This window comes from Petromyzon marinus, unplaced genomic scaffold (genome assembly GCF_048934315.1).
Source record: "Petromyzon marinus isolate PM22_M1 ecotype Great Lakes invasive population unplaced genomic scaffold, UKy_Petmar_22M1.pri1.0 PM_Scaffold_86, whole genome shotgun sequence".
NCBI lineage: Eukaryota > Metazoa > Chordata > Hyperoartia > Petromyzontiformes > Petromyzontidae > Petromyzon > Petromyzon marinus.
Window position 1 is genome coordinate 192,684 of NW_027423695.1, and position 24,564 is coordinate 217,247.

Here is a 24,564-nt window from a genome sequence, read left to right on the forward strand (position 1 = left end):
GGACTTCCAGGCTGTTGGGGCAAATTCCGTGAGCAAGGACCTCCGAAGGACAGTACGACGCACGAGGGCATGGTGTGTCCAGGACAGTGCACTAACCACTTCGCCACCGCTCACCTCAATGCATCATGTACCGTGAGATAACAAATCTACATTAACCAAGGCTAGTTGCGTGGCCATTTAAATATCTCAATCGGCAAATAATTATTAATTAATCAGATATCATCTTGAAAGAGGTGAGAGTATGCGCTGCACTTTCTACTCCACCGTAAGTGACTGGCCGATCAGCTGTGGTGTGCCGAATGGACAGAAGCGGAAGAGGTTTAAGAAAAGTGCCCAAATTATCTTTGTTTAACCCATCGAGGTCATCAATGCCCGGGGAAGCGTGAACTCGCAGGCTCGCACAGCGAACGACACGCGGCGTGAAATTCGCTTCAACGCATTTTTATTTCTGTGAAAATCCAGTCACCTTGGCACCCCCACGTGTCATTCCTGATCAACATCGCGTCTTTAAGACCCTGCCCTGGCCAGACCCTCCCTATCTCCCTCCATAATCACCACCCACCATCACCATCGTTTCACATGGCACCTTCCACCAGGTGTCTCAGCGTCGACCCACCCCGTCTCACCACCAACGTGAGCAGCTGAAAGTTTGTGTGGGGGGGGGGGGGGGTGATCACCGCTCATTGTCGCCAGCTCTTGCACTGCCCAAACCAGGGCCCAATTCTCAAGTCAGCCGAAGTCTTATCACAACTGTGCACTTTACCAAAATACAAAGCAATTCCTGCCACCAATTCCCGTGAGGTGCTGGCACATCCCCCACCGACCAACGGGCCACCACCTCTGCTCCTCAGCCCGAGTGTTCCGTGACCACGCCGGCCTAGGGGTCATCCCGGCTGGACTCTTGTCAGGGGGTCAGCGAGCGAGCGAGGCGGGAGGGAGTTTGGTCACCGGGCCAAGGCGCGAGGGCGACGTCGTGGGATGGTCGGCAGCGGAGCCGCAGCTCGGGAGACGAGGCCCACGGAGCGGCAATGTGCGGGAGTTGAGTGCTCAAGGATAAATCGTGTTATAGTAGTCAAGAGTATACAATCTATATCTCCATTAGTCTATATTATATATTTATATATATCTCCTATGTATAAAGGTCCCGCGAAACCATCACTCATCATCATCGTCGTCATAAACAGGAATAAGTTGTTCGGTTTTTTGTTTGTTTGTTTTCTTCTTGGTGTTTCTTACACGGGTGCACGGATTTTAGAAATGAGTTGGAGAGCGTCAGCATCGCCTTCCTAATCTTCACCACCAACAGAGCTTCATTTTTTACGCGGTATTTTCCGGAGCGCAGCCCTCGAACAGCTCCAGCTGAAATTAAGCCCTGATCATCACCATTATCATCACCACCACCATTTATCAATGTAATTATCGCCGCCACCACCACCACCACCGCACCGTCGTCATGTTCACCACCATTATCATCGTCACCATCACTACCATCATTTTTATATCTGACACCAACACCACCACCATCATCATCATCATCGTTACCACGATCATCGGAATCATCATGACTCTCCGTGGTCCCGTGGCCGCAGCTATCAGCTGCCAAGGTTTGTACAAAAATAATCGAGGCCGGTTAGGAGCCGCAGTCAAAGTCTCCGATGGAGACGCGGCTCCCCCCCACCTCGATCAGCTCCGGTTGAGTCGAGGTGGTCACGTTACCCTATAGAGCCCGGCAGCAGCACTCACGCACATACACTGACACACACACCGACACACACACTGACAAATATCCCCCGTATAGCCTTAACAGCCTTTTGGGGCAAGTGCTGTTAACGAGCACCTATGAAGGCCGATATGGCACACGAGGGGGTGGGATGGCCAGCACCACGCCCGGCCGCCTTTGTCTCCCTAGTGGCAATGTTTTACACATCGCACCAGGTACTCATGTGAGGCCGAGTCGACCTAGGGGAGCCCCAGAATTGGTTCAGATAATCGTCACTGGTGGTGGCAGCGAGCAGGAATCGAACTCGGGTGGCCGGGTTCGTAGCGCAGTGCGCTAACCGCTACACTACCGCTCCCCACACACACACTGACACACACTACTGTTCGCCACAAAGTGGCGTTGTCACCACCACACAAACCTCCATACGCACAAAGAGAAACGCGCACACACACACATACAGAGATGCACCGACAGAGACACACACACAAAGGTGCACATATACAGGCACACTTAGGGACACGCTTACATACACAGATGCATATATAGGTGCACCGACAGAGACATACACCTCCCCATAGCCTTAACAGACTATTGGGGCAAGTGCTGTTAACGAGCGCCTATGAAGACCACCACGGCACACGAAGGGGTGGGTGGCCAACACCTCGCCCGGACGCCTTTGTCTCCCCAGTGACGATGTTTACTGTACCAGGTACTCAATTGAGGCTGAGGCGACCCAGGGGATGCCCAGGACCGGGTCGTCGGGTTCATTGCACAGTGCGCGAACCATTTCACTGCCGCTCCCAACACATGTGGAATGCCAATAGAGCCTGCATGCGGTATGTGGGGACTAGTGGCCACAGAAGGTAATGACAGGGAGGTCAACCGACAGTACAAAAGGACTAGTGGCCATGGAAGGTAATGACAGGGGTATCAGTTGAGTCCGAAGGGACTGGTGGCTACGGGAATGTTTGAGCAGGGAGCGTGGTCAGGTGACGGAAGAGGACGGTAGAGTCTGCCGGTAGAACGAGCGTCTAGAGTCGGCGAGAATGTTCGAGAAGGGGGGCGTGGCCTGGTGTTGATATATAAGGGTTATGTACGGGGAGACTCGGGGCTGTTGCAGTGTGATCTCCGCCTGATGTGAAGGGAACGTGTCTTCAATAATGTTCCATCTAAAGAAAAGTGTGTCAAGTCGTCATTACACATGCACACCTATACACACCGACTGAGATGCACATATACAGGCGCACTAAGGCCACGTGAAGTGTCGAAGACCCATTCGCAAGAGGTCATGGAACAGACCAAGGGGCTATATTGACTAAATGAGATGACTGGCAGATTGTAGCAACTTGTGCTCCCGACTGCGCCAACCATTTTAGCCGCCCAGCGCTTCGCTTATTGTTGTGAGCATCGCTCCTCTGCCCTCCATTGCTGCTGGATGGCGATTGCCTCCAACTATCCAGTGGCATCCTTCACGAGCCTCCTTCACGGAGGCTGATCTTGACACTGCTGGCATTGGTCGGCGGCAAGTTCACTCAGCTCCACATCCTCCTGTACCTCATCAGTCCATCTCTTCTCGAGGCCATGCCACACCCGTTTAGCCCCATCTATACAGCCGAACAGAAGCTGCTTGGGCATGCGGTGGCTGGGCATGCAGGCTACATGACCCAGCCAACGCACCCTCACTTGCTGGAGGAGCTCACCAATGGGACCGTGTCCAGGTCTTTCCAAGATTTGTGAGCTACTCACACAATCCATTCTGGTCAACCCCAGGAAGGATTGTAGGCAGCGCCAGCCTGAAGTTTTCAAACCGGCGCAGATGTTTATTTAGAGAATTCCATGTTTTGCAAGCAAAGGGATGTCATAACTGTGTCTGAGAGGACACGGAGCTTTGTATGGAGCGATAGGCCAGGTAGCATCCACACAGCATTACACAGCCGATGAAAAGTTAACGCTGCTCGGCTGATTCGGAGTGAGACATCGGCTGCCAAACGAGAGCTGGACACAACACAAGCACACTGCCCAAGCACGGGAACTTCTCCACTTTCCCCACAACTGCTCTATCACTGTCCCACAACATACTCACGTGCACTAACACACAGACATACGGACACCACACACATGTACACCTATACACATACATACAAAAGATCCCCCGTATCGCCGCCTTTAACAGACTGTTGGGGCAAGTGCTGTTTGAGGGCACCTACGAAACCCGGGTATCGGCACACGAGGGGGTGGGTGGCCAACAGCACACCGGGCCACCTTTGTCTCACCAGTGGTGATGTTTACACACCAGGAACTCAATTGAGGCAGAGTAGACATAAGGAAGACCCAAGACCGGTTCAGATCATGACTGGTGTTGGCCGTTGAGCTAAAATCAAACTCGGGTCGACGGGTCCGTAGTGCAATGCGCCAACCACGACACATACATATACATACACACAGACAATAACTCGTACAGACACACACACATATAGCCTACATAGACTGCTGGGGCAAGTTCTCTTAGCACCGCACACATACAGAATGACGGACAAACACAATCACAAACATCCTCCGTATAGCCTTAAATAGCAAGTGCTATTAGGTAGCACCTATGAAGGCCAGGAACGGCACACGAGGGGGTGTGGGTGGCGAGTTCCATACCCGGCCGCCTTTGTCTCCCTCATTCTGATGGTTACACACCGCACCAGGTACTTGAGTAAGGCTGAGTCGACCTAGGCAGACCCAGGACCTATACAGATATTCCTTACCGATGTTGACTAAGCGGAAATCGAGCTTGGATCGAAGGGTTCGTAGCGCTGTGCACTCACCATTGCACCACCGCTCCTCACACACACCACACACTGACACACCTATACAAATACCACATGCACAGCCGACAATGACTCCTGGGGCACATATACACACACAAACGCACGCAGATACACCATTACACACCCACAAACTTCTCAAACAGACACTAACACTGGTATGCACTCACACACATATACTACAACACTGGTATGCACACAGATTCACACTCACACACACACACGAACAACACTGGTATGCACACACAGACACACACTCGCGCTCTTACACGAGCGAACCCCCCCACACCCCAACACTGCCCCCCCTCCTGACACTGCCCTCCCCCAGTGCGCGTTGCACAGGGGATGCGCCGAGTGCGAGGATGGTTCACGATGGCCTCGCAGCATGCGCATGCGCGTCACACCCCGGGCGTGTGCGCATGCGCGTCACACCCCGGGCGTGTGCGCATGCGCGTCACACCCCGGGCGTGTGCGCATGCGCGTCACACCCCGGGCGTGTGCGCATGCGCGTCACACCCCGGGCGTGTGCGCATGCGCGTCACACCCCGGGCGTGTGCGCATGCGCGTCACACCCCGGGCGTGTGCGCATGCGCGTCACACCCCGGGCGTGTGCGCATGCGCGTCACACCCCGGGCGTGTGCGCATGCGCGTCACACCCCGGGCGTGTGCGCATGCGCGTCACACCCCGGGCGTGTGCGCATGCGCGTCGCACCCCGCGCGTCGCACCCCGCGCGTCGCACCCCGCGCGTCACAACCCGCGCGTCACAACCCGCGCGTCACAACCCGCGCGTCACACCCCGCCTGTGTGCATCACTCCGCGTCGCACTCCGCGAGCGAGCGTCACACGCCGTGCGTACTCGTTGCGCTCAGAGCTCTAGAGGGAGCGACCCCTCTCGTGGTACTTTGGCCTACTCTTCCACGCTGGCCCAGACGTCTTGGAAGAGGTGGGAGTACCCACACTTTGCCGATCGGAGCCGTTCGCGTTCCCTGTCGTCATTTCCTCCCGTACGGAAAGCCGTGACCTCCTGGTCATGAACGCGGGCCCTCCGCAACTTCACATGGCCTAAAAAGTGCACCTAGCCTGGCACGAACGCCGCGGTGGCAAATGGCGGCTGTTGTCGCGGTGTCGTGTACAGCATGAGTACTGCATGCAGCTTGTTGTGTGCGTGGGTAGTGCATTGTAAGGGAGTGTATTTATTACATGCGGCAGCAATAAAAATAACATGAATGACCTTCATTCCCCAGGTAAGCCTCACTGGGTCTCGAGACTCATTTTCAGGAGGGTCCTGCTACATTGGGAAGTTTGGCCAATTCCATCGACGCAGGAGAACGCCGCGGATCCCCGGGGAAAACCCCACTGCACACACGAAGGGCGTGGACACCGAAACGCTCTGCACAGGCGATTCAAGAATCCATTGCTCGACTGCCATCTCCTGCCCACCCATTGTGTTTGTATCATGGCCTGTAATAGTACACGTATATGCGTGTATGCATTGCAGGCTATGCTGTGCGCGCATATGTTTCACACGCCTGTGCGCGTGCACGTGTACACGTGCACGCGCACGGGTGCACGCACGGGTACAAGTGCGTGCGCAAGTGTGTGAGCACAGTACGGCGTGTGTGTGTGAGTGTACACCCGCACAAACGTGTGCGTCCAGATCCATGGTACGGGTGGGGGGGGGTCAAGGGAGGGATACGCCCCCCCCCACCTCCCCCACAATAAAGAGTGGGGGGGGGGGAGGCAGGGAGAGGTGGGACCACCAAGGACGGATCGAGGCCCCCAAAGAGAGAAAAGAGGACCCCCCACCCCCATAAGAGAGTCAACCCCTGCACTCCTCGTGTTCCGAGGGGGTGGGGGTTCGTGGCGTCGAGAGGAGGGCTCGGGGTCGGAGGAAGGGAGGGGGGGGCAGTGGGGTCCTGGCCGGGCCACCAGGTCAGACGGACTTGCAGGTCACCTCTTCGTCGGGCCCTGAAAGAGAAAGGCGTGGGGGGTATGGGGATGATGACGAGCGTGCTCGTTGTACGTGCCCACAAATACACACAAAGGTCCACCCCCGCCCCCCGTGTGGCCTACACAGGATGTTGGGGCGAGTGCCGTTAGTGAGCGCCTATTATTAATATATGGCCAGCACGGCCATATATTAACACAACGCAACACATATACGCTTTTAGGGCTGAGCCAACAGGGGAGGCACAGGACCAGTTCAGATGTTCACCATTGATGGTGGACGTGAGCAGGAATAGAGTTGTGGTGGCTACATTCACAACGCAGGGTGCCAACTGCACTGCCGCTCCCCATACACACAGACAGTACCCTACAAAGACAAAGCAAAGATCCCCGTATAGCCTTAACAGACTATTGTGGCAAGTGTTGTTAGCGAGTAGCACCTATGAAGGTTGGCACGGCACACGAGGGTGTGGGTGGCCAGAACCACATCTGACAGCATTCGTCTCCCCAGTAGCGATGTTCACACACTGCACCAGGTACTCATTTGAGGCTGAGTCGACCTAGGGGAGGGCCTGGACCTGGTTCTGATATTCGTCGTTGGTTCTTGGCCATGAGCGGGATCGAACTCAGGTCACCGGGTTTTGTAGCGCTAACCGCAACACTACCGCTCCCCACACGTAAACATGCACACACGTATGCATGCATACCCTCACCGCCACACCAATGAGGACTTCATAACACCTCACACCTCTCAGAACTCTCACTCGCAAAATCTATTTATTTTAGCAGCTATATATTAGCTCTTTATCAGAAGCGACCAGACCACAAATGATAACTCATCAACAAAGTGGCTTATCAGAAATGTATAGCAGCCAAATACTCTAAATGCATAATGTTGATTCTAAATGTGGAGGGAAAAACCGGAGGACCCGGAGAAAAGACCACGCGACCACGGAAGAGAGACACCGCAAATTCCAAATATACAGCAGCAGGTGTCAGGGTTGGGATCGAATCCACGACCTCCTGTGTACCAGGCGAGGTAGTTAACATCTGTCCAACTTGAGAACCTCTAAGTCTCAGACCGCGCAAGCCCCAGGGGCTGGGTTGGCACCCTCACCTCAGGCCATGTTGTCTGAGCGCACGGCGATGCGGGGAGGAGCGGAGAAGGAGGGGCAGAGAAAGAGACACAGAGAAGGAGGCCAAGAGAAGGAGGCACAGAGAGGGAGGTGGATACAGGGAGAAGAGCACGGTCAGTAGGGCACAGGCTGTAGGTTAGCGAGGGCAAGGGTTCGGTTTAGCGTTACAGCGAGGGGGTAGGGCTGGGTTGGGGTTTATGGGGAGGGTTTCGGGTTCAGGTTTGATGGTTAGGGACCATAGTTAGCGAGTTTTGGCCTAGGGGTTGGACTCAGGGTTGAAGTTCGACTCAACGTTAGGCCGAGTGAAGTCAACTTAAACGAGAATTGTGGATAAATAGCATAACGGCCGTTATCAAACACCATCACAACCACCGTCGCCACCACCGCGGGGGCTCACCCTTGGAGTCGGAGCGGAGGTCCGGGGGCAGCGCCGCGTTGCCACGGTTGCCCAGCACGAAGGCGAGGAAGGCGAGGATCATGGCGTCGAGGATGGCGATGATGGCGAGGATGTAGGCCCAGCGCACCGAGCACTCGCCCAGCGTGTACTTGCTGGCGTGCTCACCGCACAGGGCGCGCACCTCCGCCGCGTCCCAGCCATCGGGGAACACCAGGCAGCCCAGCACCAGGCACCCAGCTACATGCGCCGTTGACACGGGGGCGGTGGGGTAGGTGTGGGTGGTGTAGCAGTTTAGCGAGTGCTGCGCTACGAACCCGGCTAGGACACCGGGTTCGATTCCCGCTCACGGCCAACGTCGGCGACGATTATCTGGACCGGTCCTGGGCCTCCCCTAGGCGGCCTGGCATGGTACTGGCCACCCACCCCCTCGTGTGCTGTGCCAGCCTTCATAGGTGCTATTCGCTAAGAGAACTTGCCCCAACAGTCTGTTAAGGCTATACGGGGGTTCTTCAACGTCCGCACCACCTGGACAGCGCCTGAGGACAGAGAACTCCGGGCGCTGAGGGCACTGAGGTTTTAGCTGTGAGCCCCAAAGTCCTGAACTTGGCGGTTCGAAGCGCTGAGAATGTGATCCAAGCTCTCCGAGTACTGACAAGTATCTCCGAGTGCCGGGAATCCTCGCTAAATGTGCCGGCGTTCATGCTGCAACGCGTTTTGGCCACAACGCGTTTCTCTTCCGTCCGGTAACAGTTTTTGGACGAACTACTTTCTCGAGTTGCGCGGCCGAGCGGTATGGGAATTCTGGGTACAGGCGTGGAGCGATACGGCTGGTCCAGAATGCGGGCTGCCCACATGCTTAGACGTATTAGCCAGGATCTGTAGGAGTTATCCCATACAATTAAAGTTAGCTGTAATGACCTATAACGCTCAAATCGGCCTTGGTCCCCATTTGTGTGCAGTTCCGTTTGGTCCCCCCAGACTACGTCGATTAGACACATACCTTGCACCCCTCAGGCCAGGCCCTGCTAAATCAACCGAGAATGTTTCATTTTACGGTGAGCAGTAGCAGGGGCCATCTTGAGTGGTGCCTAAGATGTGGAACTCTCCTCCGCCGGCCTTCAGATTTGGTTCCGAGCACCGAACAGTTCAGGAAACTCTGCAAGACTACCATTAGCTTTTCCTTGAATAGGTCCTCTCATTTTTATATTTTAATATGAGGCGTGATAGTATAGGTTGGACTACCTTCGTTTACTTTACGCTGTACAATATTGCGATGCCGTCTTTAGTAGGGGCGAGTTTTTATTCAATTTGAATGACGATGGTGCACGGGGTGAGATGGTGCGCGGGGTGAGACGGTGCGCGGGTCGGGACGGCGCGCGGGGTGAGACGGTGCGAGGGGGCTTAAGCGTACCCTGTTCTCGCTTCTCTGTCCCACCATGGGAATACCGTGGGGCTGACTTTTAAGTGTAAATCTGCTTCAAAACTTGGATCACATTGTTCATTTATGCCCCTTAATGCACATACAGCAACTTATCGCTTAGTGCATTTTTCCGTAATGCAGCACTTGTCAGGAATGCATCTACCGCGTCGCGCAAGAATTCGCTGTCCCGAGCAATGAAGTCCAAGCGCTATTTGGTTCTTCCGGTAAAGTCACGTAGGTAAAAATATAAAATAAAGTTAATCAAATCACGACGTTTCGGAGGCAACACGAGCTTCCGTCATCAGGTGTAAAACTAGCGCAGCAAAATTACTGTGTAAAACTAGCACAGCAAAATGACTGTGTAAAACTAGCACAGCAAAATGACTGTAAAAAAGTAATTTTGCTGCGCCAGTTACACAACTGATGACGGAAGATCGTGCTGCCTCCGAAACGTCGTGATTTGATTAACTTTATTTTTTATTTTTACCTACGTGACTTTACCGAAAGAACCAAAGAGTATGGATCATTGCAGTCAGGAAAACTTCAAATCTAGAAGTCCAAGTGTTAAACTCTTAAGACGTTGAGCACTGAGGCACTGAGGTTCGAGGAATGAACCTCTGAATACCAAGCAATGAACTCTTAAGCACGGAGCACCTAGAACCTCGGGTGAGAGCTGTGTGCAGCAAGGAGGCCCACAGCACGAAGGTTTAGCATTGAACGCTCGAGTCCGAGATTCGAGCTTTGAACAGCGAGATTCGAGCACTGACATGGGTTGCTCTTAGCTCTGAGCCCGGGGTATTGATGGGGGGGGGGCGGGGGGGGGGCAGTACTCGCGGCTCGGCTCAGAAGACAACTCGGAATTCCAGCTCAGGCCCTCTGAGCGCCTACACAGGACACAGATGCGCGTGATGTACAGGGTGAGTGGGGTGAGGAGTGGGGTGAGGAGTGGAGTGGGGTGAGGAGTGGGGTGAGGAGTGGTGGGAAGGGGGGGGGGGGGGGTGTGAGGCCCTGGACAGGGTGAGAGAGCAGGAGAGACGACGGAACACCGGGGGAGGGGGGGGGGACAGGGAGGGAAGAAGGATTGGGAGAGATATGGCGAGAGAATGCTGGAGAGAGCGAGAGCGAGAAAGAGCGAGAGAGCGAGAGAGAGGGCGAGAGAGCGAGAGACAGGGAGAGAGAGAGCGAGAGAGAGAGAGAGCGAGAGAGAGCGAGAGAGAGGGAGAGCGAGAGAGAGGGAGAGGGAGAGAGAGAGAGAGAGCGAGAGAGAGGGAGCGAGCGAGAGAGAGTGAGAGAGAGGGAGAGAGAGCGAGAGAGAGAGCGAGAGAGAGGGAGCGAGCGAGCGAGCGAGAGAGTGAAAGAGAGAGCGAGAGAGAGAGCGAGAGAGAGAGCGAGCGAGAGAGAGCGAGCGAGAGGAAGCGAGTGAGCGAGAGAGAGAGCGAGAGCAAGAGAGAGAGAGAGCGAGAGAGAGCGAGAGAGAGCGAGAGAGAGGGCGAGAAAGATTGAGAGGGAGAGAGCGAGAGGGAGAGAGAGAGCGAGAGAGAGCGAGAGAGAGCGAGAGAGAGGGAGAGAGAGAGCGAGAGAGAGTGTGAGAGAGTGCTGGCGAGAGCGAGCGAGAGTGAAAGGGAGAGAGAGCGAGCGAGAGACAGAGAGCGAGAGAGGGAGAAGGCGCGCGTGAGGCGAAGATTAATGAGGCTCCACAGTGAGGAACGAGGCCAGGGATGGACGGGGGCAGGGAGCGAGGTGGCGAGCAGTGTGGGGAGGGGGGTTAGGAGGAGTTGGAGGTGAGGGGCTGGGGAGGTGGGGGACTGGGGCGGTGGGGGGCTGGGGCGGTGGGGGGCTGGGGCGGTGGGAGGCTGGGGAGGTGGGGGGCAGGGGAGGTGGGGGGCGAGGGAGGTGGGGGGCTGGGGCGGTGGGGGGAAGGGGAGGAGGGGGGCAGGGGAGGTGGGGGGCAGGGGAGGTGGGGGCCTAGGGCGGTGGGGGGCTGGGGAGGTGGGGGGCTGGGGAGGTGGGGGGCAGGGGAGGTGGGGGGGCTGTGTGAGTGTGATGGAGATGGCTGCTCACGGAGGGGGAGGCGTCCGGCGGGACGAGGGCCCCGTGGAGGAGCGGGGGTGGGATGGAGACACGGTGGGGGTGGACGCCACGTATGGTGGTGGAGCGTGTGGTTGAGCGGTCGCTGGGCACGCGGGGGGTGAGGGGTGGGCGGCGTGGGGGTGGGGGGAAGGCTTGTTCCCCCCGTCCACGGTGTCTGCGGGGTTTAGAATGGAGCAGGAATCACCACAGAAGTAATAACTAGAACAGGTGCTAACCAGAGGTAACCACGCCACACGTGGGGTTACGCAAAAGACCCTGATCCGGGAATACCACCTGCACAACAAGATCCTATAACACCATCTCCACCGCCATCACCACCATCATCACCAATCACCACCAGAACAAGTACCATCATCTATAGAACAATTAACACCACTACTCACCTCACTACCAACACCACTATCACCACCACTCACCTTACAACCAACAGTACCATCACAACCACTCACGTTACTACCAACACCACCACTCACCTTACTACCAACACCACCACTCACCTTACTACCAACACAACCACTCACCTTACTACCAACAGTACCATCACTCCACTCACCTTACTACCAACAGTACCATCACAACCACTCACCTTACTACCAACACTACCACCACCACTACTCACCTTATTACCAACACTACCATCACCTTACTACCAACACCACCATCACCTTACTACAAACACCACCAATTACCTTACTACCATCACCACCATTCACCTTACTACCAACACTACCACCAACACCACCACCACTCACCTTACTACCAACAGTACCACCATCACCACCACTCACCTTACTACCAACACTATCATCACAACCACTCACCTTACTACCAACACTACCATCACCACTACTCAACTTACTACCAATACTACCACCATCAACCCCACTCACCTTACTACCGACACTACCACCATCACCACTACTCACCTTACTACCAACACTACCACCATCACCACCACTCACCTTACTACCAACACTACCATCACCACCACTCACCTTACTACCAACAATACCATCACCTTACTACCAACACTACCATCACCACCACTAACCTTACTACCAACACTACTATCACAACCACTCACCTCACTACCATCACCGCCACTCACCTTACTACCAACACCACCATCACCACCACTAACCTTACTACCAACACTACCATCACCTTACTACCAACACTACCATCACCACCACTAACCTTACTTCCAACACCACCATCACCTTACTACCAAAACTACCATCACCACCACTCACCTCACTACCATCACCGCCACTCACCTCACTACCATCACCGCCACTCACCTTACTACCAACACTACCATCACCACCACTAACCTTACTACCAACACTACCACCACCATCACCTTACTACCAACACTACCATCACCACCACTCACCTCACTACCATCACTACCATCACTACCACCACTACCACTCACCTTACCACCAACATCATCAACACTACTCACCTTACTACCAAGACTACTATCACCACCACTCACCTTACTACCAACACTACCATCACTCCACTCACCTTACTACCAACACTACCATCACTCCACTCACCTTACTACCAACACCACCATCACCACCACTAACCTTACTACCAACACCACCATCACCTTACAACCAATACTACCATTACCACCACTCACCTTACTACCAACACTACCATCATCACTACTCACCTCACTACCATCACGGCCATCACTGCCACTCACCTTACTACCATCACTACCATCACCACCACTCACCTTGCTACCAACACTCCCATCACCACCACTCACCTTGCTACCAACACTCCCATCACCACCACTCACCTTACTACCAACACTCCCATCACCACCACTCACCTTACTACCAACACTACCATCACCACTGCACACCTTACAACCAAAACTCCCATTACCACCAGTCACCTTACTACCAATACCACCATCACCACTACTCACCTTATTACCAACACCACCATCACCTTACTACCATCACCACCACTCACCTTACTACCAACACTACCATCACTCCACTCACCTTAATACCAACACTACCATCACCACCACTGATCTTTCTACCAACAGCACCATCACCACCACTCACCTTACTACCAACACTACCATCACCACTACTCACCTTACTACCAACACCACCATCACCACCACTCATCTCACTACCATCACTACCACCACTACCACTCACCTTACTACCAACATAATCAACACTACTCACCTTACTACCAACACTACCATCACTCCACTCACCTCACTACCATCACTACCACCACTACCACTCACCTTACTACCAACATCATCAACACTACTCACCTTACTACCAACACTACCATCACTCCACTCACCTTACTACCAACACTACCATCATGACCACTCACCTTACTACCAACACTCCCATCACCACCACTCACCTTACTACCAACACTACCATCACCACCACTGATCTTACTACCAACAGCACCATCACCACCACTCACCTTACTACCAACAGTACCATCACCACCACTCACCTTACTACCAACACTACCATCACCACCACTCACCTCACTACCATCACTACCATCACTGCCACTCATCTTACTACCAAGACTACCATCACTCCACTCACCTTACTACGAACACTACCATCACCACCACTAACCTTACTACCATCACCACTGCACACCTTACAACCAAAACTCCCATTACCACCAGTCACCTTACTACCAACACCACCATCACCACCACTCACCTTAGTACCAACACCACCAATTACCTTACTACCATCACCACCACTCACCTTACTACCAACACAACCATCACCACCACTCACCTTACTACCAACAATACCATCACCTTACTACCAACACTACCATCACCACCACTCACCTTACTACCAACACCACCATCACCACCACTCACCTTACTACCATCACTACCATCACCACCACTCACCTTACTACCAACACTACCATCACCTTACTACCATCACCACCACTCACCTTACTACCATCACTACCACTCACCTTACTACCATCACTACCATCACTCCACTCACCTTACTACCAACACTACCATCACCACCACTGATCTTACTACCAACAGCACCATCACCACCACTCACCTTACTACCAACACTACCATCACCACTACTCACCTTACTACCAACACCACCATCACCACCACTCATCTCACTACCATCACTACCACCACTACCACTCACCTTACTACCAACATCATCAACACTACTCACCTTACTACCAACACTACCATCACTCCACTCACCTTACTACCAACACTACCATCACGACCACTCACCTTACTACCAACACTCCCATCACCACCACTCACCTTACTACCAACACTACCATCACCACCACTGATCTTACTACCAACAGCACCATCACCACCACTCACCTTACTACCAACAGTACCATCACCACCACTGACCTTACTACCAACACTACCATCACCACCACTCACCTCACTACCATCACTACCATCACTGCCACTCATCTTACTACCAATACTACCATCACTCCACTCACCTTACTACGAACACTACCATCACCACTGCACACCTTACAACCAAAACTCCCATTACCACCAGTCACCTTACTACCAACACCACCATCACCACCACTCACCTTAGTACCAACACCACCAATTACCTTACTACCATCACCACCACTCACCTTACTACCAACACAACCATCACCACCACTCACCTTACTACCAACAATACCATCACCTTACTACCAACACTACCATCACCACCACTCACCTTACTACCAACACCACCATCACCACCACTCACCTTACTACCATCACTACCATCACCACCACTCACCTTACTACCAACACTACCATCACCTTACTACCATCACCACCACTCACCTTACTACCATCACTACCATCACTCCACTCACCTTACTACCAACACTACCATCACCACCACTGATCTTACTACCAACAGCACCATCACCACCACTCACCTTACTACCAACACTACCATCACCACTACTCACCTTACTACCAACACCACCATCACCACCACTCATCTCACTACCATCACTACCACCACTACCACTCACCTTACTACCAACATCATCAACACTACTCACCTTACTACCAACACCACCATCACTCCACTCACCTTACTACCAACACTACCATCACTACCACTCACGTTACTACCAACACTACTATCACCACTACTCACCTTACAACCAACACCACCACCACTCACCTTACTACCAACACTACCAACACCACCACTCACCTTACTACCAACACTAACATCACCTTACTACCAACACTACCATCACCACCACTCACGTTACTACCAACACTACCATCACTACCACTCACCTTACTACCAACATCATCAACACCACGCACCTTACTACCAACACTACCATCACTACCACTGATCTTACTACCAACACCACTATCACAACCACTAACCTTACTACCAACACTACCATCACCACAACTCGCCTCACTACCATCACTACCATCACCTTACTACCAACACCACCATCACCTTACTACCAACACCACCATCACCTTACTACCATCACCAAACACTCACCTTACTACCAACACTACCATCACCACCACTCACCTTACTACCAACACTACCATCACCACCACTCACCTTACTACCAACACTATCATCACCACCACTGATCTTACTACCAACAGCACCATCACCACCACTCACCTTACTACCAACAGTACCATCACCACCACTCACCTTACTACCAACACTACCATTACCACCACTCACCTCACTACCATCACTACCATCACTACCACCACTACCACTCACCTTACTACCAACATCATCAACACTACTCACCTTACAACCAACACTCCCATCACTCCACTCACATTACTACCAACACCACCATCACCACCACTAACCTTACTACCAACACCACTATCACCACCACTCATCTTACTACCAACACTACCATCACCACTACTCACCTTACTACCAACACCACCATCACCACCACTCACGTTACTACCAACACCACCATCACCACCACTCACCTCACTACCATCACTCCCATCACCACCACTCACCTTACTACCAACACCACCATCACGTTACTACCAACACTACCATCACCACCACTCACATTACTACCAACACCACCATCACCACCACTCACCTTACTACCAACAACACCAACACCACTACTCACCTCACGACCAACATTGCCATCACCACAACAATTCCACCCACAGTACCATCATTGTACACCACCACCACCTTCACTGCCACTTTCAGCACTGACACTTCCACCACCACCACGAACACCACCACCACCACCACCAAATATGCCACCACAACTACTACCTATCACACGTAACCCCATTGCCGACACTACCATCAATTCCACCACCATCACGCACACCTGGTATTAACTAAAAGCCGAGTCGATTTAGGGGAGGCTTAGGGCAGGTGCAGAAGCCACCCCAATGGTTGCACTTGGATGGCCTGGTTCAGACCTCCCAGCAAAACATGCACACACACGGCAAATACCCCCCCTGTATCGCCACCACCACCACTACCAACCACCTGCAGTGCCACCACCACCACTTCCAACCACCTGCAGTGCCACCACTACCAACCACCTGCACTGCCACCAACACCACCACCACTACCAACCACCTGCAGTGCCATCACCACCACTTCCAACCACCTGCAGTGCCACTACTACCACTACCAACCACCTGCACTGCCACCAACACCACCACCACCACTACCAACCACCTGCAGTGCCACCACCACCACCACTTCCAACCACCTGCAGTGCCACTACTACCACTACCAACCACCTGCACTGCCACCAACACCACCACTTCTAGATTTAAAGCTTTCGTGACTGCTAGGATCCATACTCTTTGGTTCTATTGGGTAAAGTCACGTAGGTGAAAATAAAATAACAAAAAATCACGACGTTTCGGCCACAACACAAGCGGCCTTCATCAGGTGAAGGGACGAGCCTGTCTGGAGGACAGCGCTGGAGTGGAAGAAGCCACGCTTAGATCACGACATTTAAGCTTAAATGCCACCTGCAGTGCCACCACTACCACTACCAACCACCTGCACTGCCACCAACACCACCACCAATGCCAACCACTTGCAGTGCCACCACCACCACTACCACTACCAACCACCTGCACTGCCACCAACACTACCACCAATACCACTACCAACCACCTTCATTGCCAACACCACCACCAACCACCTGCAGTGCCACCAACACCACCACCACTACCAACCACTTCAAGTGCCACTACCACTACCACCAATACCAACCACCTGCATTGCCAACACCACCACCACTACCACCACCTGCACTGCCACCAACACCACCACCAATACCAACCACTTGCAGTGCCACCATCACTACCACTACCACCACCTGCATTGCCAACACCACCACCACTACCAACCACCTGCATTGCCACCAAAAATGTTGGCTTGGGCTCCGAGGTGGCCAGGAGATGGACATGCTGCACGGCAGTGGATTAAAAAATCCATCTGTGCGGAGTTGCGAGCGTGCTATGCCCTCGTTCTCCACGCTCTTCGGTTGCCTCCTCCCACGTGGAGGCAGAATCCACGGTCAAACATCGCACTTGTGCCACCACCACTACCACCAAGCACAGTCCTCCTGCTCCTGGGGAGGAGGAGTCGACTTGAGACTCGTCAAGGGAAGCTGTCGTGGGCGGTTAAAAGGCACTGCCACTCACTCACTACCCAATCACTCTCGCTAGTATCGTCAACATCGCCACCAGGGGAACCACTCACAGATCCACTCCCATGGCCATCAGAAGCAGCAGCATCATCACCGGTACTGTAGGTGCACCGTCAGTAATTACCCCCACCACCATCACCCAATCACCACCTTCACCCACTCACCACCACCGTCAACAAATTACCACCACCACGCAATCACCACCATCACACAATCACCACTACCACCATCAACAAATCACCGCCACAACAACTATATGGCACGTCACAAAATCAGTACCACCACCAGATTAGGACTTCCAAAAATACCCATATTCTCCCCACCGCCGCCACCCTACACCTCCTTCATCTTCAATCATCATCCTCCATCATCTTCAATCATCATCCTCCATCATCCTTCTCATCATCCTCATCATCCTCCTCCTCCATCCTCAATCATCATCTTCAATCATCACCCTCCATCATCCTCCATCATCATCATCCATCATCACCCTCCATCATCACCCTCCTCCATCATCACCCTCCTCCATCATCATCCTCCATCATCACCCTCCATCATCACCCTCCATCATCACCCTCCATCATTACCCTCCATCATCACCCTCCATCATCACCCTCCATCATCACCCTCCATCATCATCCTCCATCATCATCCTCCATCATCACCCTCCTCCATCATCACCCTCCATCATCACCCTCCATCATCACCCTCCATCATCACCCTCCATCATCACCCTCCTCCATCCTCACCCTCCTCCATCCTCACCCTCCATCCTCACCCTCCATCCTCACCCTCCATCCTCACCCTCCATCCTCACCCTCCATCATCACCCTCCATCATCACCCTCCATCATCACCCTCCATCATCACCCTCCTCCATCACCCTCCATCATCACCCTCCATCATCACCCTCCATCATCACCCTCCATCATCACCCTCCATCATCACCCTCCATCATCCTCCTCCATCCTCCTCCATCATCACCCTCCATCATCACCCTCCTCCATCCTCCTCCATCATCACCCTCCATCATCACCCTCCTACTCCATCCTCCTCCCTCTATCCATCCCTCTGCACCCGCCACCGTCGCACCGGACGTGAGCTGCATCCAGGCGCAGATCTTGTAGACGGTGGCCGTGTTGCAGAAGAAGAAGAGGGCGAAGCAGACGACGCAGGCGGACGCGAGCACCATGGAGGTGGCGACGAAGAACGAGGCGGCCTTGAAGGCGCCCGAGGGCACCGACGAGAAGTCCATGAAGCTCCCCTCGCAGCGGAGGTCGCTCTTGGCGGGCCCCGTGCCCACGCAGCGATGGACGAGGCCGAAGAAGCCCGCCTGGGGCGTCTCGGGCCCGTCGCCCACCCAGTAGGGCTGCACGAACACCACCACGGTGATGATGGCGAAGCAGATGGTGAAGATGGACCACAGCACGCCAATGGCGCGCGAGTTACGCACGTAATTGGTGCGGTACATCTGCGCCGCCTCCTGCGCCGAGAAGATGGCGAACGGAGTCTGCAGCATCTTGGAACGCTGAGATGGTGGGGGGGGGGGGTGAGAAGGTGGTGGTGAGGAAGAGGTGGTGAGGAAGAGGTGGCGAGGAGGAGGATGTGGTGGTGGTGGTGGTGCTGCTGGAGGAGGAGGAGACACGGACCCGGCGCCTTTTCTCCTCCCTTCTCTTCCTGCCAGCGCTCAGACAGTTGCCATGGCGTTACTCGCCTCACCTCCTCACCTCGCCTCCTCACCCCTCCCTGTCCTCTTTCCCGCTCTCCGCTTCTTGTATCTGCTCCTCCTCCTCCTCCTCGTCGTCGTCGTTTCCCTTCGCTGTCGCTCCCCCCCGCTCTCACCACGCCGCTCCTCTCAGGGCGGCGGCGATGGAGGAGGGAGAGGGGAGGGAGAGAGTGGGAGGGGAGCAGGCGGGAAGGGAGGGAGGGGGGATGATGACTATTTACTCCTTCTCACTCAATTCAGTGCGAGATTTCAACACAAATAAAACCGCCCTCCCTCGTGTATCCTTCCGCGTGGTGATGCCGATGGCTCGGTCACTCGCACTCCTCCTCCTCCTCGCAGAGTCTCTCGTTTTGTGCAGCGTCGCTTCGCCCAGCACTCATCCAGGATCTCCATTCATCAGCATCTCACCCATCATCATCATATTTCCATTAATCATGAACATCGTAACCTTAATCATTATTCATCATATATCATCATTAATAATTAGCATCAGAATCATCAATTCTCATCCACCGTGATCATCTCTCCTCCATCATCATCTTTCATTCATCATCATCTCTCTATCATCATCATCATCATCTCTCATCCATCATCATCCATCATCATCTCTCCATCATCATAATCTCTCCTCCATCATCATCTTTCATCCATTATCATCTCTCCATCATCATCATCATCTCTCATCCATCATCATCATCTCTCCATCATCATCATCTCTCCATCATCATCATCTCTCCATCATCATCATCTCTCCATCATCATCTCTCCATCATCATCTCTCCATCATCATCATCATCTCGCCATCATCATCATCCATCATGATCATCATCATCTCTCCATCATCATCATCTCTCCATCATCATCATCTCTCCATCATCATCATCATCATCTCTCCATCATCATCGTCTCCCCACGTTCCATCTCGAACGCGGGAGGTCCCTTGGACTCCACAAATAATCCCTCTCGCCCCGCCCCATCTCGCCCCTCCCTCTCGCCCCTCCCCCCTCTCGCCCCTCCTCCCTCTCGCCCCTCCTCCCTCTCGCCCCTCCTCCCTCTCGCCCCTCCCCTTGCCCCACCCTCCCTCTGCCCCCCTCCCTCCCCCCTCCCTCTAGTACCCCCTCACCGCCTCCTCACCCCTCCCCGCGTCACTAGAATCCCGGCAGCCCCCCAGCCCCGCCTCTCGCACTCATCAATCACCGGGTCCCCCCCTCCTCTGTTATCCCCCGCGATTACTTTCGGTGGAAATAAAAGCTGCGATTTAAAATTCCCCGCGAGGATTAGGGGGCTCAACTGGGGATGCGTCTCCCATCTCCCACCACCCATCTACGGTTATCACCCATCACCAAGTCTCCCACCACCCATCACCCATCACCAAGTCTCCCACCACCCATCACCAAGTCTCCCACCACCCATCACCAAGTCTCCCACCACCCATCACCCATCACCAAGTCTCCCACCACCCATCACCAAGTCTCACACCACCCATCACCCATCACCAAGTCTCCCACCACCCATCACCACGTCTCCCACCACCCATCACCAAGTCTCCCACCACCCATCACCACGTGTCCCACCACCCATCACCACGTGTCCCACCACCAATCACCAAGTCTCCCACCACCCATCACCACGTCTCCCACCACCCATCACCACGTCTCCCACCACCCATCACCACGTCTCCCACCACCCATCACCACGTCTCCCACCACCCATCACCACGTCACCCATCTCCCATCACCACGTCTCCCACCACCCATCACCAAGTCTCCCACCACCCATCACCAAGTCTCCCACCACCCATCACCCATCACCACGTCTCCCACCACCCATCACCACGTCTCCCACCACCCATCACGTCTCCCACCACCCATCACCAAGTCTCCCACCACCCATCACCCATCACCAAGTCTCCCATCACCCATCACCAAGTCTCCCACCACCCATCACCATGTCTCCCACCACCCATCACCAAGTCTCCCACCACCCATCACCACGTCTCCCACCACCCATCACCCATCACCACGTGTCTCACCACCCATCACCAAGTCTCCCACCACCCATCACCAAGTCTCCCACCACCCATCACCACGTCTCCCACCACCCATCACCACGTCTCCCACCACCCATCACCAAGTCTCCCACCACCCATCACCACGTCTCTCATCTCCCATCACCACGTCTCCCACCACCCATCACCCATCACCACGTCTCCCACCACCCATCACCACGTCTCCCACCACCCATCACCACGTCTCCCACCACCCATCACCACGTCTCCCACCACCCATCACCACGTCTCCCACCACCCATCACCACGTCTCCCACCACCCATCACCCATCACCACGTCTCCCACCACCCATCACCAAGTCTCCCACCACCCATCACCACGTGTCCCACCACCCATCACCACGTGTCCCACCACCAATCACCAAGTCTCCCACCACCCATCACCACGTCTCCCACCACCCATCACCACGTCTCCCACCACCCATCACCAAGTCTCCCACCACCCATCACCACGTCTCCCACCACCCATCACCACGTCACCCATCTCCCATCACCACGTCTCCCACCACCCATCACCAAGTCTCTCACCACCCATCACCAAGTCTCCCACCACCCATCACCCATCACCACGTCTCCCACCACCCATCACCATGTCTCCCACCACCCATCACGTCTCCCACCACCCATCACCAAGTCTCCCACCACCCATCACCAAGTCTCCCACCACCCATCACCAAGTCTCCCACCACCCATCACCATGTCTCCCACCACCCATCACCAAGTCTCCCACCACCCATCACCACGTCTCCCACCACCCATCACCACGTGTCCCACCACCCATCACCAAGTCTCCCACCACCCATCACCAAGTCTCCCACCACCCATCACCCATCACCAAGTCTCCCACCACCCATCACCAAGTCTCCCACCACCCATCACCAAGTCTCCCACCACCCATCACCACGTCTCCCACCACCCATCACCACATCTCCCACCACCCATCACCACGTCTCTCATCTCCCATCACCACGTCTCCCACCACCCATCACCCATCACCACGTCTCCCACCACCCATCACCACGTCTCCCACCACCCATCACCACGTCTCCCACCACCCATCACCCATCACCACGTCTCCCACCACCCATCACCCATCACCACGTCTCCCACCACCCATCACCACGTCTCTCACCACCCATCACCCATCACCACGTCTCCCACTACCCATCACCACGTCTTCCATCTCCCACCACCAATCACAACGTCTCCCACTACCCATCACCCATCACCACGTCACCCATCTCACATCAGACATCACCACGTCTCCCACCACCCATCACCAAGTCTCCCACCACCTATCACCAAGTCACCCACTACCCATCACCAAGTCTCCCACCACCCATCACCACGTCTCCCACTACCCATCACCAAGTCTCCCACTACCCATCACCAAGTCTCCCACCACCAATCACCACGTCTCCCACCACCCATCACCCATCACCACGTCTCCCACTACCCATCACCACGTCACCCATCTCACATCAGACATCACCACGTCTCCCATCACCCATCTACAATCATCACCCATCACTGCATCTTCCATGGCCCATCACCAGTATATAATCAGCCATCTCGCATCTCTACCTCTTATATCTCCCGTCACTCCGTCTCCCATCACCACTTCTCCCGTTCTTCATCACCCCTAACTCTGTTTCTCAGGCTTGGATCGGGGGGAGGGGGTCGACGGGGGTGGGGTCCACTGAGACAGGGATTCTCCCGCATCATGGTGGGGGGGGGGGTGTAGCCCAGTTGCTATGTCAACGAGAGAGCGAGTTGCCCTGGAAACGGAACGTTGACGTCACGATTCGCGTGAGGATGGAGACGAGCCATAGCCGTCACACAGAGACACAGAGACACGCAAAGACACAGAGAGGTACACGGAGACACACAGAGACACAGAGAGACACAGAGAGGCACGCAGAGACACACAGAGACACAGAGAGAGAGACACACACACGGAGAGATAGAGAGACAGAGAGAGAGGCACACACATAGAGACACACAGAGAGACACACACAGGAACACAGAGAGATACACAGAGAAACACAGAGACACAGCGAGACACACATAGACACACAGAGACACACATAGACACACAGAGACACAGAGAGACACAGAGAGACACACATAGACACACAGAGACACAGAGGGAGAGATACAGAGAGAGACACACACACACAGAGATAGAGAGACACAGAGAGAGACACGCACACAGAGACACAGAGAGAGACACACACAGGAACACAGAGAGATACACACAGAGAAACAGAGAGAGACACACAGGGACACAGAGAGAGATACACACAGAGACACGGAGAGAGACACGCACACAGAGAGACAGAGAGAGATACATGCACAGAGAGACACACAGAGAGATACACACACAGAGACAAACGGAGATACACAGAGAGAAACACACAGACACACACGGAGACAGAGAAACGGAGAGAGATACACATAGAGACAGAGAGAGACACAGAGAGA

General features: G+C 54.3%; 1 protein-coding gene across 4 annotated transcripts in view; it reads right to left on the bottom strand.

The window, feature by feature from the left end:
• Positions 1-425: 425 nt before the first annotated feature.
• Positions 426-24,564, bottom strand: part of LOC142905257 (LHFPL tetraspan subfamily member 3 protein-like) — a 36,436-nt gene continuing 12,297 nt past the window's right edge. Inside the window, exons 1-5 of one of the 4 annotated variants that reach the window (XR_012941000.1) lie at positions 19,379-20,912; positions 11,496-11,679; positions 8,015-8,251; positions 7,599-7,613; positions 426-6,502 (exon numbers count right to left, since the gene is read on the bottom strand). Coding sequence is in view for 3 of the 4 variants with exons in the window: in XM_076064873.1 (XP_075920988.1) it covers positions 6,468-6,502; positions 8,015-8,251; positions 19,379-19,805 (699 nt within the window). In the remaining variant the exon portion in view is untranslated. Of the gene's footprint in view, positions 6,503-7,598; positions 7,614-8,014; positions 8,252-11,495; positions 11,680-19,378; positions 20,913-24,564 lie in introns of those variants that run through there. The other 3 variants (XM_076064873.1, XM_076064874.1, XM_076064872.1) reach the window with 3 other exon arrangements.